We start from the raw sequence: 25,461 nt of genomic DNA on the forward strand, positions 1-25,461 counted from the left end.
TAACGTACGGCAGTAATAAAGTGAATAAACTGACATAAAATACCTCAAGTTATTTTACTTTAAATAGCAATATTCGCTGCGGCCTGAATTTTATTTAAGACTGCTTGTAATAATAATAATAATAATAATAATAATAATAATAATAATAATAATAATAAGTAGAGCTGGAGTGCAGTGGATATTACGTTGGGGGAAAAACTCGTAACAGTGGAGCAAAAATACAAGAGCTTCAGTTTTAAGAGGAAATATAATCTTTAAGTTATAGGTCTTTAAAAATCTTAGAATGTGTCATGTCTCTTCAACGACTACTGAATGTCGTATATAAATCAGTTGCCAGGGCCAGTACCTAGCACCAGTTGTCAAGACACCCTTGTTCTCAATGGACAGCTTCTAAACTTCAGAGTAAGAGCGGCTAATCATCAGGTTTATCCACGTTCGTCTACGTTTCCATTCATCTAAGCTTTATTACTGTGTTAACATGTCGTGAGTGATGGATTCATCTGACCAGACTTCTCACAAGACCGAAAATCTGCAGAAAATCAGAGCAGGCAAAGTGCTTAAGGCTGTTCTCAGTGTTTATGAGAACCATGGTGCGTTCAAGTCCGCCGGGAATTCAGGTAGCCTTGAATACAGCATTAGCTTCATGATTGCTACTATTAGAAGCGCATTAAAATGTACATTGATTAATTTGGCTTATTATTACGTGCTGAAGGAGCTAATCTTTTAGTGTAAAACAAGTGCATTTACTTATTTGTTATACAATTACCGTTCTGTTTTAATGTAATTGAAGTCACTGAATGAATAAAAAAAAATGTAAACACTTGAACCACCATGTGATATAAGTACTTGTCACAAAATACTATGAGGGTTAATGACATCTTAGTGACACGAATTCACGTACAAAAATTCTGAAGAAAGAAAGAAACAGTAAATGTACACTGACCAGGCATAACATTATGACCACCTACCTAATATTGTGTTGGTCTCCCGTATGCTGCCAGAACAGCCCTGACCCATCATGCACTGTGTATTCTGATACCTTTCTATCAGAACCAGCAATAACATCTTCAGCAATTTGAGCAACAGTAGCTCGTCTGTTGGATCGGATCACACGGGCCAGCTTTCACTCCCCATGTGCATCAATGAGCCTTGGCCACCCATGACCCTGTCACTAGTTCACCATTGTTCCTTCCTTGGACCCATTTTGATAGATACTGACCACTGCAGACCGGGAACACCCCACAAGAGCTGCAGTTTTGGAGATGCTCTGATCCAGTCATCTAGCCATCACAATCTGGGCCTTGTCAAACTCACTCAAATCCTTACACTTGTCCATTTTTCCTGCTTCTAACGCTTCAACTTTGAGCAGAAAATGTTCACTTGCTGTCTAATATATCCCACCCACTAACAGGTGCCATGATGAGGAGATAATCAGTGTTATTCACTTCACCTCTCAGTGCTCATAATGTTATGGCTGATTGGTGTAAGTACAAAATACTGTGAGGGTTAATGACATCTTAGTGACAGACAAATTCACATACACAATTTCTAAAGAAGAAAAAAACAATAAATTTAAGTGCTTGTGCATTAGTATTGTATGCTTTTTTTTAGTGAAATTAATGTGTTACATATGTAACGTGTTACAGTCCCTCAGGAATGCTTGGGAAGACGTTTTCAGAAAGGAATAGTTGGTTTTATGTGTTTGTTTTTCATGGTTTCTCTAATCTATGGTGAAAATATCTAACGTGAATGGATTTTAAAGCAGAATGCCTGGTGAAGGAGGCTGAAAAGCTGCTGAAGAACAGGGCTGAGGCAGGAGACACACAGGCCAGCTTGCTGCTAGGACATCTCTACTATGCGGAGGTAATAATTCCATCTTTTCATGTTCCTGAGACTTAAACACAGACTGGCAGTGAGAGACTGCTTACTGAGAGGGGTGCAGTGGGAGTATGGATTGCATTAATGGATTTTTAGATCATTTGGGCGTTTTTTTTTTCAATGATAATCACAGGCTACCATAATCCAACTACCAGTCTGTGCTTAACATCATGATTTGTGCCAATGTTTGATAAATAATCATGTGTGACAGGGTCACTATTCAGAAGCAGAGGCTGTATTTGATGGGATTAAAGATAAAGAACCTCAAGCTCTCTACCAGCTGGCTGTTATGTACTATGATGGACTTGGGACTACAACAAATCCCGTGAGTTTTGTTTGAATCCAGAAGATGAGAGTTATTGCCTGTATAATCTAATCATACCATACATAAGAGATACATATGAAATCCCTGAACCTCTGAAATAAAATCATACTTTATCCTGTCCATATTAGGAGTCTATTTACTGTTATAGAAAATAATCAATTATCTCCTCAAAGATGATTCTTTCCCTATAACCGCATGTCTAAGTGACTTGTCATGTTAGGGAACATCATGTGACAAAATTTAGGTCCCTGTTATCACATACTATACTAATAGCTATAAAGTGTTATTTCCTCCCTAATGAAGTTAATAATATATATATATATATATATATATATATATATATATATATATATATATATATATAACAACAAAAAAAAACATAACTTTATATACTTTAATATGTATATATTGTATCTTTCTATATATTATAGTTTATAGTTTACACATATATATATTATTTATTTATATATTGTTTTATTTTATATTATATTTTTTTATATTATTATTACTATTATTATTATTTACATTTAATTTTCCCTATTTTTCTCTCTATATTTTTTAACTATATCCCTTTATTTTTCATGTCCACACTCTTTTCTTTCTTCAAATGTAGGACAGTTGTAAAAAGCATTTCACTACATATTGTACTGTGTATGATTTTGTATGTGATGAATAAAATTTGAATTTGATAATACTTGTATAAAAAGAAACTGTCTTCCAAAAAAGAAGTCTTCCAAAAGAAAAACTATTTAAAAAAGCCTTGACACCAGAGACTCCTTTCATAAATGTTAAACAAACATCTACACCTTATCAGTGATTATGGCATTGTAAATTGATTGGCATCCCTAAATATTGTCTATAGTGTGTGAAATGGTGTGTGTGTGTGCAATTGCGCCCTGTAATGGGTTGGCACCTCATCCAGGTTGTCCTTTGCCTTGAGCCCCAAGTCCCCTGGTATAGACTCCAGGTTCCTCATGACCCTGTGTAGGATAATTGATACAGAAATTCTATGGATTACAACATATTATGTTACAACACAAATTTAAATCTGTTTATTATTAGACTTAGATTATGTGTAGCTCCTATTAATTAAGGACGTGATAATATGTACACTAGTCCTGCCAGTAAAGCCAATAAATCTGTTATGTATTAATTTCCTTCCTGCCATCATGTTTCTCAAACAGAGCAAAGCAGTGGAGTATATGAGGAGAGTAGCTGAATGGGACAAGGGTAGTGTCAGATATGCAGCTTTGTACAACCTGGGCAGAGCCTACATGCAGGGTTATGGAGTGCAGGCCTCTAGAGAAGAGGCAGAGAAGTGAGTGCTGTCAGAGCGTTTGATGAATAATGAACAACAGATCAATCAATCAAGAAGAAATGTCTAGGTCTGAGCTGCATCATCTCTCTCTGTGCCTGCAGGTACTGGCTTATTGCAGCAGACAATGGAAATCCCAACGCCAGCATGGAAGCTCAGTCCTCTCTTGGCTTGTTCTATTCCAGTCCTGAAATACGGGATCTCAAAAGGGTAGTGAAGCATTGACTAACAATCATACTGTTAACAAAACTGAGCATTTGGTTCACCATGTTTTGCCTTGACCTGGATAACGGAAATACTTTAACCCTTTGTAGCCTTTCTCCTAAATTCCTAGACTTTCTCCAGCAGACAGCTGAGGGATTCTGAAAATAATCTATGTTGCCAAATCATTGAATTCAGGTGTTGTTTTTCAGGGGTTGGGCTTGGCCCTTAGTTCCAGTGAATGGAACTCTTAATGCTTCAGCATAACAAGACATTTTGGACAATTTCATGCTCCCAACATTGTGGGAACAGTTTAGGGATGATCCCTTCCTGTTCCAACATGACTGCACACCAGTGCACAAAGCAAGGTCCATAAAGACATGGATGAGCGAGTTTGGTGTGGAGGAACTTCACCTGAGTCCTGACCTGATAGAACACCTTTGGGATGAATTAGAGAGAAGACTGCAATTCTCGTCTAACATCAATGCCTGACCTTACAAATGCGCTTCTAGAGGAACGGTCAAAAATTCACATCAACACACTCCTGAACCTTGTGGAAAGCTTTCTCAGAAGAGCTGAAGCTGTAATAGCTGCAAAGGGTGGGGGAATTCCATATTAAATTCATGTGCATGTAAAGCCACATGAATTTAATTGGCCTGGCTCATAGTCTCTGCTCTAATTCATCCCAAAAGTCTTTATGGACCTTGCTTTGCACACTGGTGTACAGTCATGTTGGAACAGGAAGGGGCCATCCCTAAACTGTTCCCACAAAGCTCGGAGCATGAAATTGTCTGAAATGTTTTGGTATGCTGAAGCATTAAGATTTTCACTGGAACTAAGAGGTCATGTCCAACCCCTAAATTAAATGATTTGGAGGGGTGTCCCAAAACCTTTAGCAATATAGTGTAGTTTCATCAAAAGTATAATGGAAACAGTTGTCTTTTGGTCCGGTATAACAATCTGATATTGTTTGTCCATCCTAGGCATTCCACTGGCACTCTGAGGCCTGTAGTAATGGCAGCCTGGAGTCCCAGGGGGCACTGGGAATCATGTACCTATATGGATATGGTGTGTCTAAAGATCTGTCGGCAGCTTTAGACCGCCTCACGGAGGCTGCGATGAGGGGTAACGTTTATGCCCAGGGTCACCTTGTGGCTTACTACTACCAGCGCAAAGTCTACACCAGAGCAGCACTTTTGGCAAAGAGGTACTGCAAGGAAATAATCAAAGGACTAAGACATTAAGCAGGTGTAGAAATGTAGAAATATTAAGTTATACTTGCAGTACATCTTTAAAAAGGAACACTTAGATGTTCTTTACTTGGACAAATTCAGAAGTTGATTTCAACTCGGTTTCTAGTAGTAAGAGTTCCAAAATGGATTTTTTAAAAAAAATTAATCTTCACAATTTTTGGTTTCCCCATGTAAGGAATAAAACATGATGGGGCACGCTGTAAAAGGAAAATAATAACCAACCTTGGTGGTGTGATGGTATGAGGATCAACACCACCCATGACACATATTTACAAATCTGACTTTTAGTAATCATGTCAGTTTAGCTAAGAGCTGCTAGATACACAGCTATTGTTTCACACCAAAAGTTGTGTGAATGAATGGCAATTACTTTCCTTTTTTCTACATGGTCATGTACAATAACATTGCCAGTTAAATACACACCCACTCTCTGGTGGATGTGTTTGGGTGCGTCTCAGTCATCTCCATTGTTCAGTTGTCAGGGCACTGATCAGTGCGTTGGGCATTTAATGGGCTGTACAAAAACTAGGGAACACTGACGCTATGTTTCCTTACTGGAAATATATTTTCTGAAGCCTTTAATTGTTATAGCTCTAAAATTTCAGTAATTTGTAATTTTTAATTACATTAGCAATTCCTATTTTTAATTGACATTGTATATACAATTTGAGTCAAATGACTAATTTAGTTATTATTATTTTTAAAAATCCACTAGCTAGCTTATAAATATGCGTGACAGAAATGAGTGTGATTAAGCGAACAAATTTATATGACATAGAATGTCACAGGAAATTGAGTAATCAATCAGTGTCCTAATGTGTAGTGAGTCCTTACCAGTGAGCAATATAAGTTAGGACATGATAATAGGTGCTGGGAATTACTATGTTTAAAGGAACAATGAATGTTTTTGCATTGCAGGGTGGGCAAATATGAAGACATTAGTGCTATAGCCAAATTCACAGGATGCAACCCTGAGTACATTTGTAAAGGCATAGCTATAGGCCTGTTCTACTACGCCCGCTGCCTCCAGCTCGGCCGGGGAGTCGCACAGAACACAGAAAAAGCACTGCACTATTACAACAAGGTAAGGCAATGAATATACACTCGAACAGCCACTTTATTATACCTGTACACCTGCTCATTCATGCATTTATCCAATCTGTCAATTATGCAGCAGCAGCCTGGGTTAAATCGGGCAGATACAGGTCAATATACCTTTCTCAGAATGGAGAAAAATATGATCTCGGTGGTTTTACCCATGGCTTAGTTGTTGGTGCCAGAAGTGCTGGGTAAGTGTTTCTGAAATTATTGATCTGGCTTTTTTTTTTTTTTTTTTTTTTTAAAGAGTCAACACAATGGTATGGAAAAAAACCCCCCCAAAAAAACATCCACTCTTTACAGCCATGGTGAGTAGAAAAGCAGCTCAGAAAGCAAGCACAATACATCACCCCTTGAGGTTCACTCTTGATCTGGATCTGCAAGAGTTTATGGATGGGTGCCATATGATTGGCTGATTGGATAATTGCATGAATTAGCAGGTGTACATGTGTTCCTAGGCTGGTGATCACATCTAAAAGACTCTGGACACGCAGACAGTTAGATGGTCTCTGTCATAATGAAGATTTTCACTGTTATTGACAATATGGTGCTTCCTTTAGAGTGGGTGTAGTTCTCAACAGTGATTTTCTTTTCCCAGGCAGCCCTGATGAACCCGGAAGTGTTTAAGGACCTCCAGATGGACCTCACATATGGCAGGATGTAATATATGTGAGAACTTGCTGCCAAAGTAAATTGCCCCCTGGTAAAGCCAACATCCTGGACAATTCACCACAGATTCAGCTTTTGTCTGTTAGGAAACTCGAAAAGGAAGGTTTAGTTTTTCTGTTGCCTACATGATCCTGCACTTGCTTTAATCACTTCTGTTTTCTGTTTTTACCATTATGATACCTAAAAGGGGAAAAAACATTCATATGGACATACAACCATCACTTCTCTGATGTGGGGTTTGGTCTAACCTGAGGTCTGACTTCAGTGCTAATTTCTAATGCATTTAGTTTCATTCACAGCTTCTTTGAAAGTAATTACAATACAAATTACAATACCAATTTCTCTATCTGCACTAGCTGTGATGAGGTTTAGAAGCATGTTGATCTATCGATCTATCCATCCTGCTCAGCGTCAAAGTGGATCCAGACCCTAGCGCAGAAACAGCAGTTCATTTCAGGGGAGCATTCACACACCCATTCACTACCTAAATGCGTTTAGCTAAGCTGATCGACCTACTGACACTTTTGGGAGGTTCGAGAAAAACAAAGAAGCTATGCAGACAAGAAGGGACCTTATGAAATTCAGTGACAGACAGTAGGCAGTCAAATTAGTAACCCTGGCACTGCGAGGCCTACCTGCTGCATGACCATCCCACCCAAATTTATTCATCCATAATAATAATAATATGAGTGAGGACTATTCTTTTGCGATTTATTGCTTATAAATGCTTTAATCTATTTTTGGTAAAAATAAAAATCTATAATAATAATAATAATAATAATAATAATAATAATAATAATCACAAATGAAACTAGCACAATAACCTTACATGACGCATTGCACAATTAAAAGCCATCATAATGACCACAACATGTACTGTAATGTAGAGAGGTTCAAGAGGTCCAGGTTTTCATTTTCTCTTTTTAAGTATGTACAACACTCAAATCCACGACTATTCACATTTTATGACCTTGCAGTGTAACAAGATCCCACATACAATAAAAAAAAAAAGAGACAGAAACAAACAAACTTGGTTGGGTGAAATTAGATCTGGTGTGGATGGAGAGAATGGAAAAAAAAAAAAAACAAAAAAAAAAAACAATGATGTCCATCAAGTCCTGTAGTATGACACCACCAAGTCAAGCATTTTCTCAAAGTGATTCATAAATAAAACTTCCTTCCAGCGTGTTCAAGTAAAGAAAAAAAAAAAGTGGAGTCAAGGTGAAGCTTCCTTTCAACAGGTGACCGTTTGCGAGATCAGATGTGTTCCATCTCTTCATTCAGCTCAGGGCAGAGTTCTTTGAGAAACATCTCCAGTAGAATCTGAGTGGGGAAAAAAAAAAGAGAGAAAAGAACCTTTACTGACAATTGTGAAAATAGCCTTAGTATACACCGACTAGGCATAACATTATGACCTAATATTGTCTAATTTAGGTGTTGGTCCCCCTTTTGCTGCCAAAACAGCCCTGACCCATCATCCACTGTGTATTCTAACACCTTTCTATCAGAACCAGCATTAACTTCTTCAGGAATTTGAGCAACAGTAGCTCGTCTGTTGGATCGGATCACACAGTCCAGCCTTTGCTCACCATGTGCATCAATGAGCCTTGGCCACCCATGACCCTGTCACCGGTTTACAAGTGTTCTTTCCTTGGACCACTTTTGATAGATACTGACCACTACAGACTGGGAACACCGCACAAGAGCTGCAGTTTTGGAGATGTTCTGATCCAGTCGTCTAACCATCACAATTTGGCCCTTGTCAAACTTGCTCAAATCCTTACTCTTGCCCATTTTTCCTGTTTCTAACACATCAACTTTGAGGACAAAATGTTCACTTGCTGCCTAATATATCCCACCCACTAAAAGGTCCCATGATGAGGAAATAGTGTTATTCACTTCACCTCTCAGTGCTCATAATGTTATGCCTGATCAATGTAGATTATAGACAATTATCCCTGCATTGCCACTAGATGGCACTTCTCACCAAAATATTACAAAACCAACTAAGAAAACATCTAGAATTAAGAAGAGACAAGAAAGGATTTTTCTCATTACTTAATTTGTGCCCCCTTGGTTCCTTTCTAAGCTTTCCTCTCTGAACAAGCATCTTTTATTCATACCTGTTTGTTTATAATACTCTTCTAATCTAATACTCTTGTATTTGTGTTTTTTTTTATTATTGTATTATTTACTGTGGAATAGATTTCTCCACCTCTTCAAATCATTTACACATTAAAAAAGAAAAAAAAGTGCATCTTTTGGGACATTCTTAAAAAATGTTTACAATACATTCAAAAACAATTTCTGACCCTCCTCTTATGAAGTGAGGGGAAAAATGCTTATAGCTGATTCCTCAATCCAATGAAGCAATGGAAAATTCCAGACTCTAGTAGACTCCATGAATAAACATAGTGCCATAATGGCCTTTCTGTAAAGTGAAAGCACTCTAAACAAGAGAAGGAATGATAGTGGCAGGTGCAGAGGGGATAAAACTGTGCAGTAACAGGTTAAGCTGGAGTGACTGCATACAAATGATGTAGACTTACATAAAGAAGATGCTTGTTGGCACTGGATTCCTGAAGTGCATTGAAGATCTTAATGATCCCGTAACGAGCGTTCTGCTGGCCCACAAGATTCTGTAGTGCATCTAATAGACACCGATTTACAAAAAAAAACAGTGTTAACCAGACTGTCTCACATTCACTCCTGCTTTGCTTGGCTAAGATAATGAGAATGAGTGTGAATGTTGGATTCCCATTTCTGAATCCAGAGTAATAATGATACTGTTTAAATACTGTTTTGTCCGAGTTGCAAAGTGCTCATCTGGTTCCACTGAAACGGAGGACAGTGTGGCAAGAGCTTTGAAGCTGAACATTATTAAGCTCTGTGCTAAGAGGCTCAGATTTCATATGCTCTGTATGTGTCTGAAATTTACATCGAATACTACCATATGAGCTAGTAAGTATTTTCCGCCTCCCCAAAACAACGTATAATTCTACTACTATTGTAATCACCATCAGTATCCTGACTCCTTTCTGATTCCTGTACCTTTTCAGTTCAGCACATTAATTTAATTCATTCACACTTTCCATTAATTATTTTCAAAATATTCAGATCTTATCTTATGAGCTCATCTTATCAGATGAGCCTTATCTCATCTGGGTGTTGCTCTGTTAGGTGTTAAACAGCAAAGTGCTATAAAGTGTGTCTGGGTTAGTGTAATGGACATCTGTGGGTAATTAGAGCACGCCTCTTCTCAGTGAAACAGCGTTTACACTGGACCCCGGATTGCATATCATTAAAACGGTAATGGGTCATTAAAACACAGGTAATGATTACACATGATGATAACACAGTGATAGATATTTCCTTTCGGAACATGAATGCAAAAAGAAGTTGAGAGCCTGCGGGTTTCAAGAGAAAAGGTGCTCATACCAGGGATGTTGTCCAGCAGTTTCTGCTGCGCTCTCTCCTTGGTCTCACGGCGTTCCGCATCTGAGCGAGCTTTGTTATGGGGTGCCAGTTTCCCATTAGGCCAGAACGTGTCTCGGAAAATATTAATGTAGTAAACCATCATCTGCTCGCTGAAGATCCAGTTTACTGTGTCTCTGATCTGCCTATAGACGAGCAAAGGGAAACCAGACAGGAAGTCAGACAGAGGGTATTACACAACTATACTGAGCAGAAAAACATCTCGGCATGGAACATGTGGAACCTTAAGGTGGGTGAGCTACAATAGCAGGAAACCACACTGGGTTCCACTTCCTCTTCAATGTCAGCCTCTGAAGATATACAGTGAGCACAGAAGATACAGTGACTCACTGAAACTGGAAGGCTGAAAAAAATGGAAATCCGGAAGGGAAAAAAAAAAGCCAGCTCTTTAACTACTGCCTTCCTGTCAGCTCAAACCATTGTCACCATACTGTAGATGTGACATTTTGACCATTGTCCTCTCTCAACCTCATCAACACAGCATTTCTACCTGCAGAGCTACGGTTCACTGGATGCTGTTTGGGTTTTTTCCTACACCATTCTAAGGTAAACTCTTGAGACTGTAAGTGTGAAAATGGCAGGTTATCAGCAATTTCTAAAAATACTGGAGCCAGTCTGTCTGGTAACCATGCCACATTCTGCATCACTCAGATCACTTCATTTCCTCATTCTGATTTTTGATCTGTAAATAAACTGAAGGCCTAGAACTGTAGTTACACAACATTATGCAATGCATTGTACCACATGACTGGCTGATAATTTTATGAAGGAGCATCAAGTGTTCTTATTAAAATGACCAGTAAGTATTTAATAAAATGTTAAGACATTGTGAAATACCTACTTGTGACAAATATAAGCCAGTTTTCTAGCAGTTAACTAGTCAGCAAGCATCATATCATATACATCAATTTCTTCATATAGATCATGGCAGAGTAATGTGGAGTGGAGTTATATTTTTGCTGTTTAGCAGTAGCTTCTTAGACATGAACCATATTAAAACAAGTTTCAGTATTAGTATAAAATGACATGCTGAGGGGTAGCTAAGCAGCGTAATGTGCAGTTTAGGCTACGGAATCTTGACATGAACAGATAATGGCTCTCTTTCAGAAGATTGAAAACAGTGGACTGAGAGCGTGAGGCTGAAATGGAAGATTGTCCCGACCCTCCACTCAGCCTGCAGATTCTCCGTACACAGCTTCATCAGTGTGCGTTTGTCTTATTAGACATGACCACACCATGCATGAGGTCAGTACTAGGATCCTGTCATTCATGGTTCTCTTGGGCAGTGTCTGAGCAGCACACAGCAGGCGAGCTCTTTATTTTGGTCTCTTTCCTGGAGATTTGTTTAGCTGTCAGACGCTGTCAGATACCAGACACACAATGAGCAGTCTTGCTTACTTGTTTATTGTCCTTCCAAAAGTGACTTGAACTAGTGCAATTAGTGTCTTCCGAACCCACTTGAACACTGCAGAGAAAATGACATAATATTAATTTTCTTATTAAACTGTACATTAATTAAAGCAGCTTTCTAACAAACTACATTTTACACCAAAAAACACATCAAACACATCACATATCAGTGGATTAGACAGGTATGTGAGATTTCACTTACTGCCCCTGAGTTCAAACACCTCTCCGATGAGCATGAAGAAGGGCTCGGCAAGGACATCTTTCTTCCCGTCCGCCTCATCGCCGTAGTCGGAGAGATCGCTGTCATCCTCTGCCTCATCCTGTGAGAGAAAGAGAAAGCAGAGATTTCATTTAGAGATGGTGAATTAGAATGAGGAGCCAGATGGAATTACACAATTATATTGCTTAATGGTTCTATATTGTATTTTCCTGGCAAGGGGAAAGGGAGGCTGATACATAGAAAATCATGACTCGTTGACTAATACTGTTGTTATTAGTTATTTGAGTGCCTTCCTGTGTATCTCCAGCTTTTACCAAGACTGCTCACTAGTCATGAATATTCATAGTCAAGAAAAAGAAGAGGAAGAGGAGTGAGGGTGGCAAAGTTTCAGAGGTTCTACTACTTCACTGTGAAATACTGTGGAATCAGCAAGGTAACCTTAGCTTTATTTGGTAAATTAGCTAATTAGATGAATCAGAGAACTAATTGTCAATACAAGCAAACAGATGTTTTTATAGAAGTGTTTTATTATTGAATGAAAACCTTTTGAGAGAGCTGGGGATATGTACCATCATGTTTTTGGTTTAAAGGCTTTCTCTACATTGTCTCTGGTGTTTCATTTAGCTTGAAATGGGGACATGGAGCTATTTCTATTGTAACTGCTTTCTACCACTCCTGTCACTTCATATACTCTTCAGAAATTGTGTGTGTGTGTGTCACCTCTTGATGGGAGAAAAGGTCTCCTGGCAGTCTCTCCAGAAATGAGGCAAGGGAGAAAGTGGATTTTTTCTGGACGTCGATGACCTTAAGGTGCTCTGGTGAAGGGCTGAGGAATGCGTACAGAGCTTCACTCTGGCACATCCGCTCATCTGTCAGCATTTTCTAGACAAGACACACGATCATATGTATATCCTTTAGATATCATATCTGCTTCACCTTTGGAGGTGGATTTTGATGATCATTAGGTTTTAGTCTGTTTGCCAAGTCTAAATTAAAGTGATCTTTTTGGGTACAGCTGCTATTTGGATTCAAACTGCAAACAACTAAAACAAAAAGTGTGCAAAGAAGAAAAATCTTTATATAGGTTTTGAATTTATATTTCTGTGTGCTGTATCTAGCATACACTGTTTTCCTTTTGCTTGTCAATCAACGCAGCCAGAAGTGCAGCACTACAGCTCTGTCCTTTAGCCGCTTATATAATAATGACATGTTTGGTTCATTTCCAGCAGGTGGTTCAATGTAGGGTCAAATCACTTTCTGACTGCAATCAAACCACAAGTTGGATTAGAACTAGACTGAGACTCGCTCACTCGTACCGTCTCGTACCACTTTCGATTTGATTTGCACCAGAGTGTGATCGCTGTGTTCACACCTGCATAAACAAACTACTCCAAGGGGAAAAAGCTTTGTTTCGAATGCTATGTTTCAAACAGACTAGCATATGTTAAAGCATAAGCAACCTCGCAAGAGGTTTTCGGCTTTTAGCATCACAGCGAATAATAAGCTAGTTATTGACTATGCATTCAACTGGCAGGCTAATTAATCACAACACTGAGAACATCTGGCTAAAGCTGTGACTCGCCCTTAATACGTTATTGAAAGCACTTAAAGTGAATCAATAACAATATGTCTAAAACTATAAGACAGAGGAGACACGGTGTTGCTAATGTGACTTGAATATCTGATAAACATGTATCCAAATAGTAATAGAAGACAGTCATTTCTGCAGCTTTGTACTCTCTTTTGCTGGGTCATGAGAACACATTCAATCTGACTGCACAAGTCTCAACCCCCCTATCAGCTGACAGGCACAAACAGGCTACCTAGGGAGCTGAAATTGCTTCAGAAAATGGAAGTGCAGGATGAATAACCGTGGCAAATGCAGTCTGTGTCACGTAGTAACATTAAAGCTCACCTGCAAAAATGTGTTCAGTTGGTTTTTGGATTTCTCAAGGAATTTTTGGTCAATGGACTTGAATGGCAGTTTACTGAGGGAGGGCAGCTGGACCTTCTTCAAAGAGGGAAAGCACTGGTGAGAGAAACAGAAAGATGCAGGGGGCCTGTGGTGTTAGAATTTTGTCATGCGTAATTTGTATCACAATCTCAAAACATGCAACAGCTCAATGACTCATCTCGTTGCCATAGCAACTCCGTCAGGGACATGGCACAGAGTCACTGTCGACTCGGATGTCTGCGCTGAAGTGAGGATTAAATGCTCTTTGGAAGAAATACGCGTCAAGCAATCAGATGTCCCCAGGTGAGGACAGGTACCTCGGTCAGCTTCCTGTGTAGGGCCTGAAACTCGCTCAGCTTTCTCGTGACGCACCAGCTGCTGTTTTCCGAGTCCTCTCCTTCCAACAGACTCACTGCTACCGAATAACACGGCATTTGCTCGCCGTTCTCCTCGCAAGCCTGGCAGACACAATATACATATATCATTATCATATCATCATATGTCATTAATTCTGAAAGGACACACTAGGGGTGATAAATGGGAACCAGGTTGCGTTGGGTACAATCACACACACACCTGTTAAACATTTGAACACTGAATGTCTGACACTGAAAGACTGTTAATCAGATCTGTAGACAAACAGAGAAATACGCCAAAAATTATTCCCTTCCTAACATCCATGCTAATAATACATACATCGAGCATGATGTGGCAGATTAAAGTACATAAGAAATGCCTCAAGGATGCTGACTTGATTCCCTATGATGACACATTCTCTCTTGAAATTTAATATGGAAGTTAATATGAGATGTGTTGAAGGGCCACAACAAATAAGCATTAACGGTGTGCCATCTCATCTCTCACACACACACACACACACACACTCATGCATACATACAAACACATATACAGGGATATTTATCCATTATTCTGGCTGAAACACTTCCAAAGTGACTATTCCCGCATCTACAGGACACAACAGTCACTGAATGGCTTCAGTTCTCAACCCAATTCACTGTTTATCCACTGTTCATTTTGGCACGTTAGACAGCAGTGCACCATCACAATCAGATTAAGGGATTGTTGTTTTTTTTTTTTGCCATAATGGTGTTTATAATGGTGTTTATACATCCAGTGCAGTTCATATTCATTTGAATATACTTTATAATACTACAGCAGTGCAGTTCTTCTGGCATCATCCACCAGTATGTGTTTCTGTGATGTGCTGCAGATGAGGTCTCTAAGTGTTTTAGTGGCAAAAGACTTCTGCTTAAAAAAGCATGGGTACTGTACATATGAAAACTCCCCCGCTTTGCGTTCTTATAAAAAAAGAAAAAGAAAGAAAGAAATACAGCAGCTCAGAGTTTATTTTTTTAAAACCACTCAGCCACCTGACAGGTGCTGTCTCACTGCAGCCTAACCACAACTCCTTTCTTCTATATTCAATTTCTGCTGCTGCATATCACAGCTAGAAAATGCAAGCTATAAACAAGGTAACAGTGTAACAGATGTGAAGCTCAGTTGTTCTGCAGTCTTGGTGTTATGTTTCGCTCCAATTAAGTTCAATTCCATTTTTTCTTTTTGTATAGCACATTTCGGAATAGACGAAACAGCTTGACTATTAAAAGCCAGACGTAAAAGTGGCTATGAAAACTCTGAGATGACACAAGTCTGTTCAACACTGCTAAAAGGTTGTTTTTGTGATTAAATTAAATCAAGATAAATCATATCAGGAAACAAACTTAGAATAAACTAGTTGCACTTAAATCAGCTTCTGACTAATACAGCAGTCAGTCTGTTTGGATAAGAGTCTGCAGACCATAAAACAGGACAAATTACAACATTTTCTATGTTACAGTTGATTTCTCCATTTGTATATTTGTACAGAATGTCTTAATATATAACTAGACTCTTTCATACTCTGTGGCAAATTGTTGACTACATGTAAAAGTTACCCGGCCATGCACAGTAATGCATAGTGACTCGTTATTTCTAGTCCCTGCACCCCAACATTTGGACCAGTCACATGCATTCTGTCTATTTTTCAATTCAACTCAATAATCTTTAAAATCGTGTGTCAAGCACAGTCACAATGCATTACAGGGGACTGGATTGAAACTCATAAAGCGCATGTTTACACCCTCTAAGAAGCTGCTTTTAGCACCTTTCACTTCATGGTTGGTTTACAAGCTCTATTAGTGCTTCTATAGCTTTTACAGAAGACTGAAGGAAACAGTAATGTTTGAAATGATTGTAATATTTTTGTATTTACTCTTTTAAAAAAATTTAAAGAAAGAGTGTATTTTTATTTTTTTATGCATATCTATTTGTGCCTTCCACTGTAGCAGTTTAATTTTGGAGAAAATAAAATCAGTTTTTCCAAAAGCAACATAGGGCACCCAGCAGACTGACCTCAGCTGTGTTAATAACAGCTCTCCATGTGCCCAGATTCTCACACCACCAGTCTGTGCGTGAGATATGCAGCTGCAGGTCACTGTGCTCCTTCTCCATCACCCCAATCTCCTCTTTCAGGAGCGACACAATCTGCATACACAATACGCATACAGTATTCAAACACAATGAAGCTGGAAATGCAATCACAGCAGCAAATGAAGAGTCTATTTGTTTTATGGCTATAAATAAATTACTATGGCTCGATATTAATACAGAAAGAAAAGCAGCAGAACTGAATTTACAAAGATCCCTGATTGTCTGTGCTCCAGAAATGGACTTGGACAGAAAGCACATGTCTGCCTTTTCCAGGGGTGAATCTACAAGGGCACATGTCACTTCCTGGCAGCAAAGAAGAGTATAACAAGAGTGGTTCTGCTGAAGATGAATGCTAAAACTGACCTTGGGGTTAACAGGCACATATGCAACAACTGAAGGCATCATTAATAAATCAGGTCATATATTGAGGCCAAGCCATTTGTTGTTAAGGGCCAGAGGCAAGAGGATATACATTTCCAGAGAAAGAGCAATGTGGATCTATATCCTGCTTGCTAAATTTAGAACTACAATCAATCAGGAGCCTGTTTGTGTTATTTGCATGTGCAATGGATCTTCTGTCCCTTTGATAAATCTGTTTATCATTTAAAATAAAATTAATAATAAAATTTATAATAAAAAAAAAAAGTCCAATATTCACCTTTTTGTCAGGTCTGGGTGCATTCTGTATAGAGCCCAGTGCTTGGCGTTTGTACTCCAGTCTTTCGTAGAGTTGCTGGAGTTTGTTAGCAGCGTAGCTGGCCTGCTCGTTTATACCTTTACTGCCCTCGTCTAGTGTCACCTCTCCCCCCTCCATGGTCTGACACTGTGCGCACACACACACACACATACATACATACATGGGCAGAATACTGAATCAGCTCCAAAATGCATGAATATGACTAGGACAAGAACTGACAAACATGCATATAGCCATGATTTTGTTTTTTTGTTTTTAAAAAGTGCATTGATCATAACATTATTAAGCCTCATCATGCAGCAGGCAACATCACTTCATCTAAGGCCTAGTTCATATTAGGAAGCGACAATCACTGATGTTTGTCATTTGTAGCAACCTATGCATCATTCTTGGCTGTACACAGTCCAAATTTATTAAGCATACTGCATCTAAACATTATTTCTATCCATCTATTTCACACTCTTGGCACTCTAACCATAAGCCTTTAGATCACATGTTTAACACACGCCCACAATAGTACACACCCCTCTTTTGCGGTACTCCATCAGCTATTTCACCAGCTCCCACCGCCGTATTTCTGTGCTTATATAGTGTAATAATCCGGCTAGTAACATTTAATCAAAAATAGGAAAAATGCATTACCCCAAATGGCTAAATCTGCTTAGCATCATAGAGGCTTGTGTCCAATAAAACATGATTTGACAAAGAAATGTGTTCATTAAAAAAACTAAATAATAAATATACTCAGAGTATACACATTAATAGTTTCTGTTCCTTTTTTTCAGTCAAAATAATCACTATAGTTAAAGGTAAAATCTTTGCTTTATTCCAGAATAATGTTGTTCTTTTTCTCTATGTGGGGAAAAAACCCAAAACTGCATGTATAAATTAGTTATAATTTTCTAGGTAGCTATAAATAACTCTGCCATTTTATTTAATCCGAGCCAAGTGCTGCTGAACGTGAGTTGCATAGGAACATGGGTGGCTGAGTGACTAGAAACTGGTCCATGTGATTTACTGAAAGCAAAACTGGTGAAAATCTAATTTTTTTACTGTGATGCTTGTCACAGACATTAGAATTTTTGCCTCTTGGCATATTATAGGATATAATAAAGGTTGACTGTTGACTGACTAAATTGCTCAGGTTCATGAAAGCAGCATTGTGTTTAGCTAATATTAAAACTGTAAGTCATTATGCCCTTTTCCTTGAATGTCGCTACTTGTGTGTTATGATGCAGGTACTCACGCCATCATCTTTTTCCTCACTGCTGGATTGGGAGCTGCTTCTTTGCTCCTCCCGCTTAATAAGACGCTCATACAAATCGCTCACAAGGAATGATGGGTAATATCGCTCCTTCATTGTCTCATAGACGTCGCTCTGGATCTTGTGAAAGACATCTGTGCCTTTGTTCCCCACCAGAGTCTGCTGGATCTCCTTATACAGAGCTTTCTCCACTGGGATCTCCCGACTCTCTACAAAGTAGTTCTGGTAGATTTCACCTACCAGCTGTGGCACCTCACTCTGTATGGCAAAGAATTAAAATTAAAAAAAAAAAAAAAAAAAAAGTAGAAATCTGGTTCAGGAATCATTTAAATGAGCTACATGCCCAGTGGCTATGTTTATTGGTGACTAATGATAATGACTAAAATCCATTTCAAAACTAATCTGGCAACATGAGGCAATTAAAACAGTACTTTGCAGAAAATAAATACACTACATTGCCAAAAGTTTTGGGACACCCCTCCAAATCATTGAATTCAGGTGTTGTTTTTCAGGGGTTGGGATTGGCCCCTTAGTTGCAGTGAATGGAACTCTTCGTGCTTCAGCATACCAAGACATTTTGGACAATTTCATGCTCCCAACATTGTAAGAACAGTTTGGGGATGAGTCCTTCCTGTTCCAACATGACTGCACACCAGTGCACAAAGCAAGGTTCATAAAGACACTGATGAGCGAGTTTTGTGTGGAGGAACTTCAGTGTCCTGACCTCAACCTCATAGAACACCACTGGGATGAATTAGAGTGGAGACTGTGAGCCAGACCTTCTCATCCAACATCAGTGCCTGACCTCACAAATACGCGTCTAGATGAAAGGTCAAAAATTCCCATATACACACGCCTAAACCTTGTGGAAAGCCTTCCCATAAGCTTCTATAGCTGCAAAGGGCAGGCCAACTCCATATTACAGTTATGTGCATTGTAAAGGCAGACATCCCAAAACTTTTGACAATATAATTGTACAATAAACAGCATTAGAATAATTCTACTCTGACCTTCTATGGAGATCCATAAGGCCCTAAGGGTCAATGATTTTTACTCCAAACATGTCAAGTGTATGAAATACTTATACCCTGGTGCCACTTTTCAGCAACATTACCCTGCATTATTTACTTGTATAGGCCTAAGTCAAATTAGTCAAATTACAAAAATGTGGTTAGAAGCACTAAATGCAATCCTGGAGGCCAAATCTGTATGTTCTCAGCAATGCTTCAGCAGAAATTCAGTAGAGTGGAAAAAAAAAATCAAAATAGAAGTACTCTGTTCAATAGAAAATAATGCCTCCAGCACATTCAACAATGGAACCCAGGCCAACTTGTGCTCATCATATGACAGCGTTAACTAACAAAGCACAAGAGAAAAGATCTGCATTCAGAAATAAAGGCTGATCAGCTCCTGAGTTCAAACTAAAAGTAAATATTCTCCTAGTTTCGAAAGACTCAGGAAGACTGCAAGCTTTTCTCTCACCTTGTTAGCACTTTTGAGCATTTCCACCAACTCCCAAAAACTGATGAGGGCTCTCTTATCCACACGCTCCATATAAACACGGAAATGCTCCCGGAACACAGCGTTAGACATGATCTCCTCAAACTGAAGAATCTGTGTGAGAAAAGAAGAAAACAGTATGTAAGAGACAAAGATGCAGTACATGCATATGTTCATATATTTATCTGTTTTCAGATTTAAAACAGAAAATGGTCTAGTCTAAACTTAAGGTTTTTTCCTTTTAATCTGAATTTTACCACCATGCCCTTGGAACACTGAACAAAGACTCAGACCTGCTGGAAATTTAAGACATTTTTCTTTCACAAATACAACAATGAGCAGGAATTTGCAGAACATACTAATAAACTTCTCAACTAAATGCCATGTGAACCTTTTTGGCAAGCTTTCTATCTAATGTGGCAGAGTAAGCCAGAAGCATGTGAACACCTGATCGTCACATTCATATGTTGTTGTTCTTTCAGATGCTCCTTGATCATTTGGTCTGCATCTTTAGATTTGGCACAGGTTTTATGTTGGACCCCCTTCCTGACGCAACCCTCCCATTTAATCCTAGCTTGGGAACGGCACTGAGAGTTAACTCTTCAGTGGATGGATTTGCGCCCTGCCTGAGAATCGAACCCAGGCCGCAGCAATATAGGCACAGGGTCCTGCTGCTGGACCACCTTGATCTTGATCTTCACACTCGTATGTGCCTATTCCAAAACAACGCACCCCCCTTTGCTGAAATAACTGCTTCCAATCTTCTAATTAGGCTTTCGACAAGATTTTGGAGTGTGCTTATGCTATCCTATTATGCCTCTTCAGCCACACAAGCATTAGTGAGGACAGGCACTGATGTCAAACAAAAGCCCTTGCTCCAAATTAATCCCAGAGGTGTTCATTGGAGTTCAAGTAAGGGCTCAGACCACTGGAGCTATTTCACATCAACCTTGACAAACCGTGTCCTCAAGGACCTTGCTTTGTCTACAGTGGAACTGAAACAGATTTGGCACCCTTAGTTCCAGTGAAGAGAAATCCTAATACTACAACATATAGTGGACACAAAGTGTATATTCTGTCAGATATGAAAGTGGTTTGTACAGAACTATTGTAGAAATATAGTTTTATCTTGGACCTATGAAATGCAGCATGACACAGTAAAAAGTCAGGCTTTAACAGATAACAGATAATAAGCAGTCTTTAGTGTGCAGTACCGATCCTGCTGTGCTATTCCTGATGATGATCGAAGCAGACATCTCTATAAGCAACACTGAATATAGTGTGGGTCTAGACAGTTAGTGATTCTGAATTCGATTATAGTGGTATTAGTATGCAAGAAGGCTGCTGTATATCTGAATTTTGTAACTCACAAAGTTTATAGACCTTTCTGATGGCTGGTACATTGAATAAAGATTTCATTATTACCCAGCCCAGATTCTAGTACGTCTACAATTACAGTGAGTTCAAATAATGGGACAGACACTGTTAGTTGAACCTGAGAACAAGATTTCATATCTAGTGAGCCTCAAAGAGTACAATAAATTGTCAGTCTCCAACAGTCCCTAAAGTACAATGTGAATGGACAGCTATAAAATTTGGTCCTCGGAGACAAACCTGGGTGGGCTTGACAATGAATTCCCCATGTGGTTTTGATAAGAACACAATGTAATACCACTAAGTAAAGGACAAGGTTATGCTATAGTATGCTTCCTATCTTGACAAGATAGAGAAAAGAACAAAGGAGCAAAGGGATGGGTAGTGGAGAGAAACCGCGGCTAAAAACAGAGCAGCATTATTCATGGTGTGTGTTTTATTGGTTGAAGCTATTTTTGCAAAAAGAATTCAAGACAGCAAAAATCAGGCCCTGCATCACTATTCCTTTCTGTGAGTGAACATTGTTTTCATTTTTGAATGGAACAGAAAAAAAGCATAATCTCAACAAAACAGATGAAACATGAGAGCAGAATCATTTTGGAATTGTTCAGCACAATTAGCTTGAAAGCACTGTGTGTGATTCATTATGAAGCATTAGATCTGCAGATAGGTTTTTAAAACACTCCTGAAATTGTCATTTCAATTTTGTTTAGAAACAATGTGTTTGTCTGTTTTGTTTTTTTTTTAATGCTAATCTGGTAATTATTACACTTAAAGTCATAAGAAAAAGGAAGTACACCCAGTCAAAACCAAGTGGGAAAAAATTGAGGGAAAGTAAATCTTCCTAGTACACCTTCCACCTAGGGATGGTGGTGGCTCTGGGTCGTTGACCGGAAGATCAAGGTTCAAACCCCAGCCACTGTTGGGCCCTTGAGCAAGACCCTTAACCCTCTCTGCTCCAGGGGCGCTGTATCATGGCTGACCCTGCGCTCTGAACCCAACCTCCAAGGCTGGGATATGCGAAGAAAGAATTTCACTGTGCTGTAATGTATATGTGACAAATAAATAAAGGCTATAAATAAAGGCTACACCTCCCATACTTCCACAATCATTAAAAGAGTATTTATTTATCATGAAAAGAAAGTACATATGCCATGACCACAGAGAAGCGGCGACAGTTCCTGCCCATCGATCGGGATAGGGTTATAAGGCCATCTCCACACAATTTAAAACTCACCCTTATACAGTGAGAAGGACTGGTTACAAATAGAGAGCCTTTAAGACTGTTGCCACACTTCCCAGGCATGGACATCCCACAAATTCTAGACTTTTTAATGTCAAGAGAGCTCAAGAGCTACATAATATGACCTACAGGTCTCTGTAAGCACATTAAATGTTTAGGTTGATGATTATAATGGCTGTGTGGTTAGGAAAACGACAATTTGGTTTCGCTAAATTCCATCTGAACAAACCAGTTTCTGGTTTTGATGAGACCAAGATTTGGTCACAATGCATAATGCCATGCTTGGATAGAAATGACTACATAAAATCTGTTTTTATTTGTTTATAGACGTTAGTCAAGATAACACATTTATTATTTAGGCTCTGATATAAAAAAAAAAAAACAAAAAAACAAGAATTGAAGGTGGGTGTCCGTGACTGTACTGCTCTTTTGTTGTGAAGGCAAACCTTACCAGATAACAAGTCAAGTCTTGTTATTTATCAGTTTCATGCTGCTATTAAAACAAGTTTGCTAAATTCATCCATTCCCACTGAGGAATAGCTTTGCAATGTGGATAAAACTAACTCGGCATTTAATATGGGTATTGGGTGAAATGTGATATAAAGAGCCGTTGGTCATGTTTTATGTCTGATGATTGGAAACAGACCCTGGAAATGAATGTTTTTCCAAGTCTATTCCACAATAGACAATAACAATGCCAATATTTCTTTATTAATGAAAGTAAGTAAATGAATACTGTGCAAAGTGCAAAATAAATCCTCTTCAAGAAGGAATTTTGTAAAATTAACCTCAGCAACACAATAGAGCAGAATCCTAAATCACTTAATATTAACTACTTACGCTCTCTACAGAGGGGATAAAATAATGGCAATGTATATCATTTGTGTGTGTGCGTTTTATCTCTGCAGTCCTGTCATAATAAACTCATCTACATCCTCATGCACGAACAATACAGAGCAGCTTTGATGCTTTGTGTACATAACTGAATGGTGTTATTATTCACAACTTCTAAACTGCTCATTAATCTCAGTTCTTCATAATGTGTGCATTGTGGAAACAGACATCACAATAACAGTAAAAGTTTAATTCATTATACAGCCTACTGAGGAAACACAGCAGCGCCACTGCACATTTTAAAGTAAAAAGAAATATGCCTAGTTACATTTCAATATTCTTTTCTTAATCGTGCCACTTGGCAACATTAGTACCCTATAGAGAAACTCTGCCTACTTTCATAGATTGTAAAATGAGCATGTTTAGACCTGGGATTGAATTTGTTGGAATGGTGATGAGCTGTGCTGATAGATATTTTTCCACTATCTTCTCCTCACCTTCTGGCTCTGAGGCCCGTCTCCTTCATCTTGGTTCCCGTCTTCCTGCTGCTCATAGTTTGGACCCCCCAGCAACCGGATCCTCTTTTCACACTGCTTCTTAGCCACCGTGAGCTGGTTAATATAGCGCTTCATATTCCTAGCTCGAAGCAAGTCCGCTTTCATGGCAGCCGTCTCCTTCCCTTTACTGTCTGTAGGAAGAGTTGGGAGAGAGAAACCAAATAATGAAAGAAGCAGACACAAAAGTGGGGGAAAACAAGAATCCTGGCAGGATATCTGGAAGAAGATGAAAGGGGAAAACATAATTGTAGGCCATATAAAAGGCAGTAGCTGACACTGTAGTACATTTCTCACATTAGGAAAGGCTCTTAGTCTTCCTAGAACATATGAAAAGCCTTCAAAATGGTGAAACAAATTTTTATAATAAAATCCTAACCACATTAAGACACCCACCCACATTAAGGACCAGTGATGGGCTGGGAGTGACTCACTGAGTCATTAATAAAATTCCAAATAATTTTCAAATATTGTGGTAATGAACACTCGATGCGTATGAGTACTGTGATCAGAAAAGCAATATATGGTCCGTCATCTTGCGTTTTGTTTCGGAAATGCAGTTGCAAAAAGCCAGCTATAAAGCAGTGATAATCCTGAAAGCACTGGCACTGGAAAAATGAGCAGTCACTGAGTACAGACATCATGTCAGCATGCTCTGCTGGGCATTGGAGACAAAGGCAAAGTAGGAGGAGAAAAAAAAGAGAGGGGAGAAAGGAGAAAGGGGAATTCATTTTCACTCTGCATGCTTCTTCAACAGAAGGGCAACACTCTGACAGCCCTGTATGAGCAGTTATTGATTGGCCCATTACTGATGTCTGGAGCTGACAGGAAAGCAGGAAAAAAAAAAAAAAAAAAAAGAGACAAGTTCATGTGAGGAACCAAAAAACCTTGGTACAATTCAGGCTTGCTCATTCATTACATTGCTCATTTATTTCATTATGAGGAATAGAATTTTTACAAAAAGATGAGTAATGTAGAATCATTTCACAGTGATGAACTCTTTTTGGATTATTGACACAGTGCTCTCTGTATTTGGTGAGCTTCCTAATGAGTCTTTGTGTTATGAAAGACTGCTTACATTTTAAAAACCAAGTTATATTACACATTATAAGCTATATCGAATCTCAATCTGGCGGCACAAATACAATATATAGAGCTAGATATTTCATATAAATATTGTATCATTAAAACTCATTTTCACAACCTTTAGGATTTCACTATCTATATCTTTCTTATTCAGTATTCCATAAAGGTTAAATACATCCAAAATAGCAAAAAAAAAAAAAAAGAAAGAAAAAGAAAAACCTCAAATAGCCAAGTTATATATATATATAACCAAGCTACTCGTCAAAACACAAAAGTAAGCCTGTCAGAGCATGACATTTAGCTGTAGAGCAGTTACTCCTTTTTTCTGGTCTACAGAATAATTGGAAGAGCATGCATTAAATGTCATCTCTATCTGATTACATTTAATGAACCAGCTACAATTACTGACATTGCCTGAATGACGTGTAAAGCCTTCGCTATAGCGACTGGTGCTACGCAGGCATCATGTTTACTTGTGTTAAGGTCACGTTCATCAGACATGGCCTAAATATCTCAATTATCACAAAAAATAAAAACAATCAAGAGTTGAAATAAATTTGAGCTCTTTTAATATACGTAAAATCTCCTTTTGGAAGCAACG

The 25,461-nt window shown here is 38.7% G+C and overlaps 2 protein-coding genes across 7 annotated transcripts in view; one reads left to right on the plus strand and one right to left on the minus strand.

Annotated features, from left to right (window-relative positions):
• Positions 1 to 204: 204 nt before the first annotated feature.
• lrp2bp (LRP2 binding protein) lies at positions 205 to 8,062 on the plus strand. 6 transcript variants are annotated; one of them, XM_058397435.1, is made up of 8 exons: positions 205 to 617; positions 1,763 to 1,863; positions 2,090 to 2,203; positions 3,388 to 3,521; positions 3,623 to 3,728; positions 4,703 to 4,926; positions 5,891 to 6,056; positions 6,669 to 8,062. In XM_058397435.1, exons 1-8 carry the CDS (start codon positions 491 to 493, stop codon positions 6,732 to 6,734), a joined length of 1,038 nt encoding a protein of 345 aa, XP_058253418.1. In that variant the 5' UTR covers positions 205 to 490; the 3' UTR covers positions 6,735 to 8,062. The 6 variants fall into 6 exon arrangements, with proteins under 6 accessions (XP_058253418.1, XP_058253419.1, XP_058253420.1 ...); XM_058397436.1 differs by having other exon boundaries at positions 1,766 to 1,863; XM_058397437.1 differs by having other exon boundaries at positions 205 to 590.
• Positions 7,812 to 25,461, minus strand: part of snx25 (sorting nexin 25) — a 41,067-nt gene continuing 23,417 nt past the window's right edge. Inside the window, exons 7-19 of the mRNA XM_058397434.1 lie at positions 23,718 to 23,908; positions 19,752 to 19,883; positions 18,252 to 18,527; positions 16,967 to 17,131; positions 16,231 to 16,362; positions 14,136 to 14,276; positions 13,780 to 13,893; positions 12,585 to 12,746; positions 11,847 to 11,964; positions 11,633 to 11,699; positions 10,178 to 10,359; positions 9,289 to 9,389; positions 7,812 to 8,062 (exon numbers count right to left, since the gene is read on the minus strand). Coding sequence (XP_058253417.1) covers positions 7,997 to 8,062; positions 9,289 to 9,389; positions 10,178 to 10,359; positions 11,633 to 11,699; positions 11,847 to 11,964; positions 12,585 to 12,746; positions 13,780 to 13,893; positions 14,136 to 14,276; positions 16,231 to 16,362; positions 16,967 to 17,131; positions 18,252 to 18,527; positions 19,752 to 19,883; positions 23,718 to 23,908 — 1,847 coding nt within the window. The 3' untranslated portion in view covers positions 7,812 to 7,996. The remainder of the gene's footprint in view (positions 8,063 to 9,288; positions 9,390 to 10,177; positions 10,360 to 11,632; positions 11,700 to 11,846; positions 11,965 to 12,584; positions 12,747 to 13,779; positions 13,894 to 14,135; positions 14,277 to 16,230; positions 16,363 to 16,966; positions 17,132 to 18,251; positions 18,528 to 19,751; positions 19,884 to 23,717; positions 23,909 to 25,461) is intronic.

Source organism: Hemibagrus wyckioides, linkage group LG08, assembly GCF_019097595.1.
Source record: "Hemibagrus wyckioides isolate EC202008001 linkage group LG08, SWU_Hwy_1.0, whole genome shotgun sequence".
NCBI classification, from domain to species: domain Eukaryota; kingdom Metazoa; phylum Chordata; class Actinopteri; order Siluriformes; family Bagridae; genus Hemibagrus; species Hemibagrus wyckioides.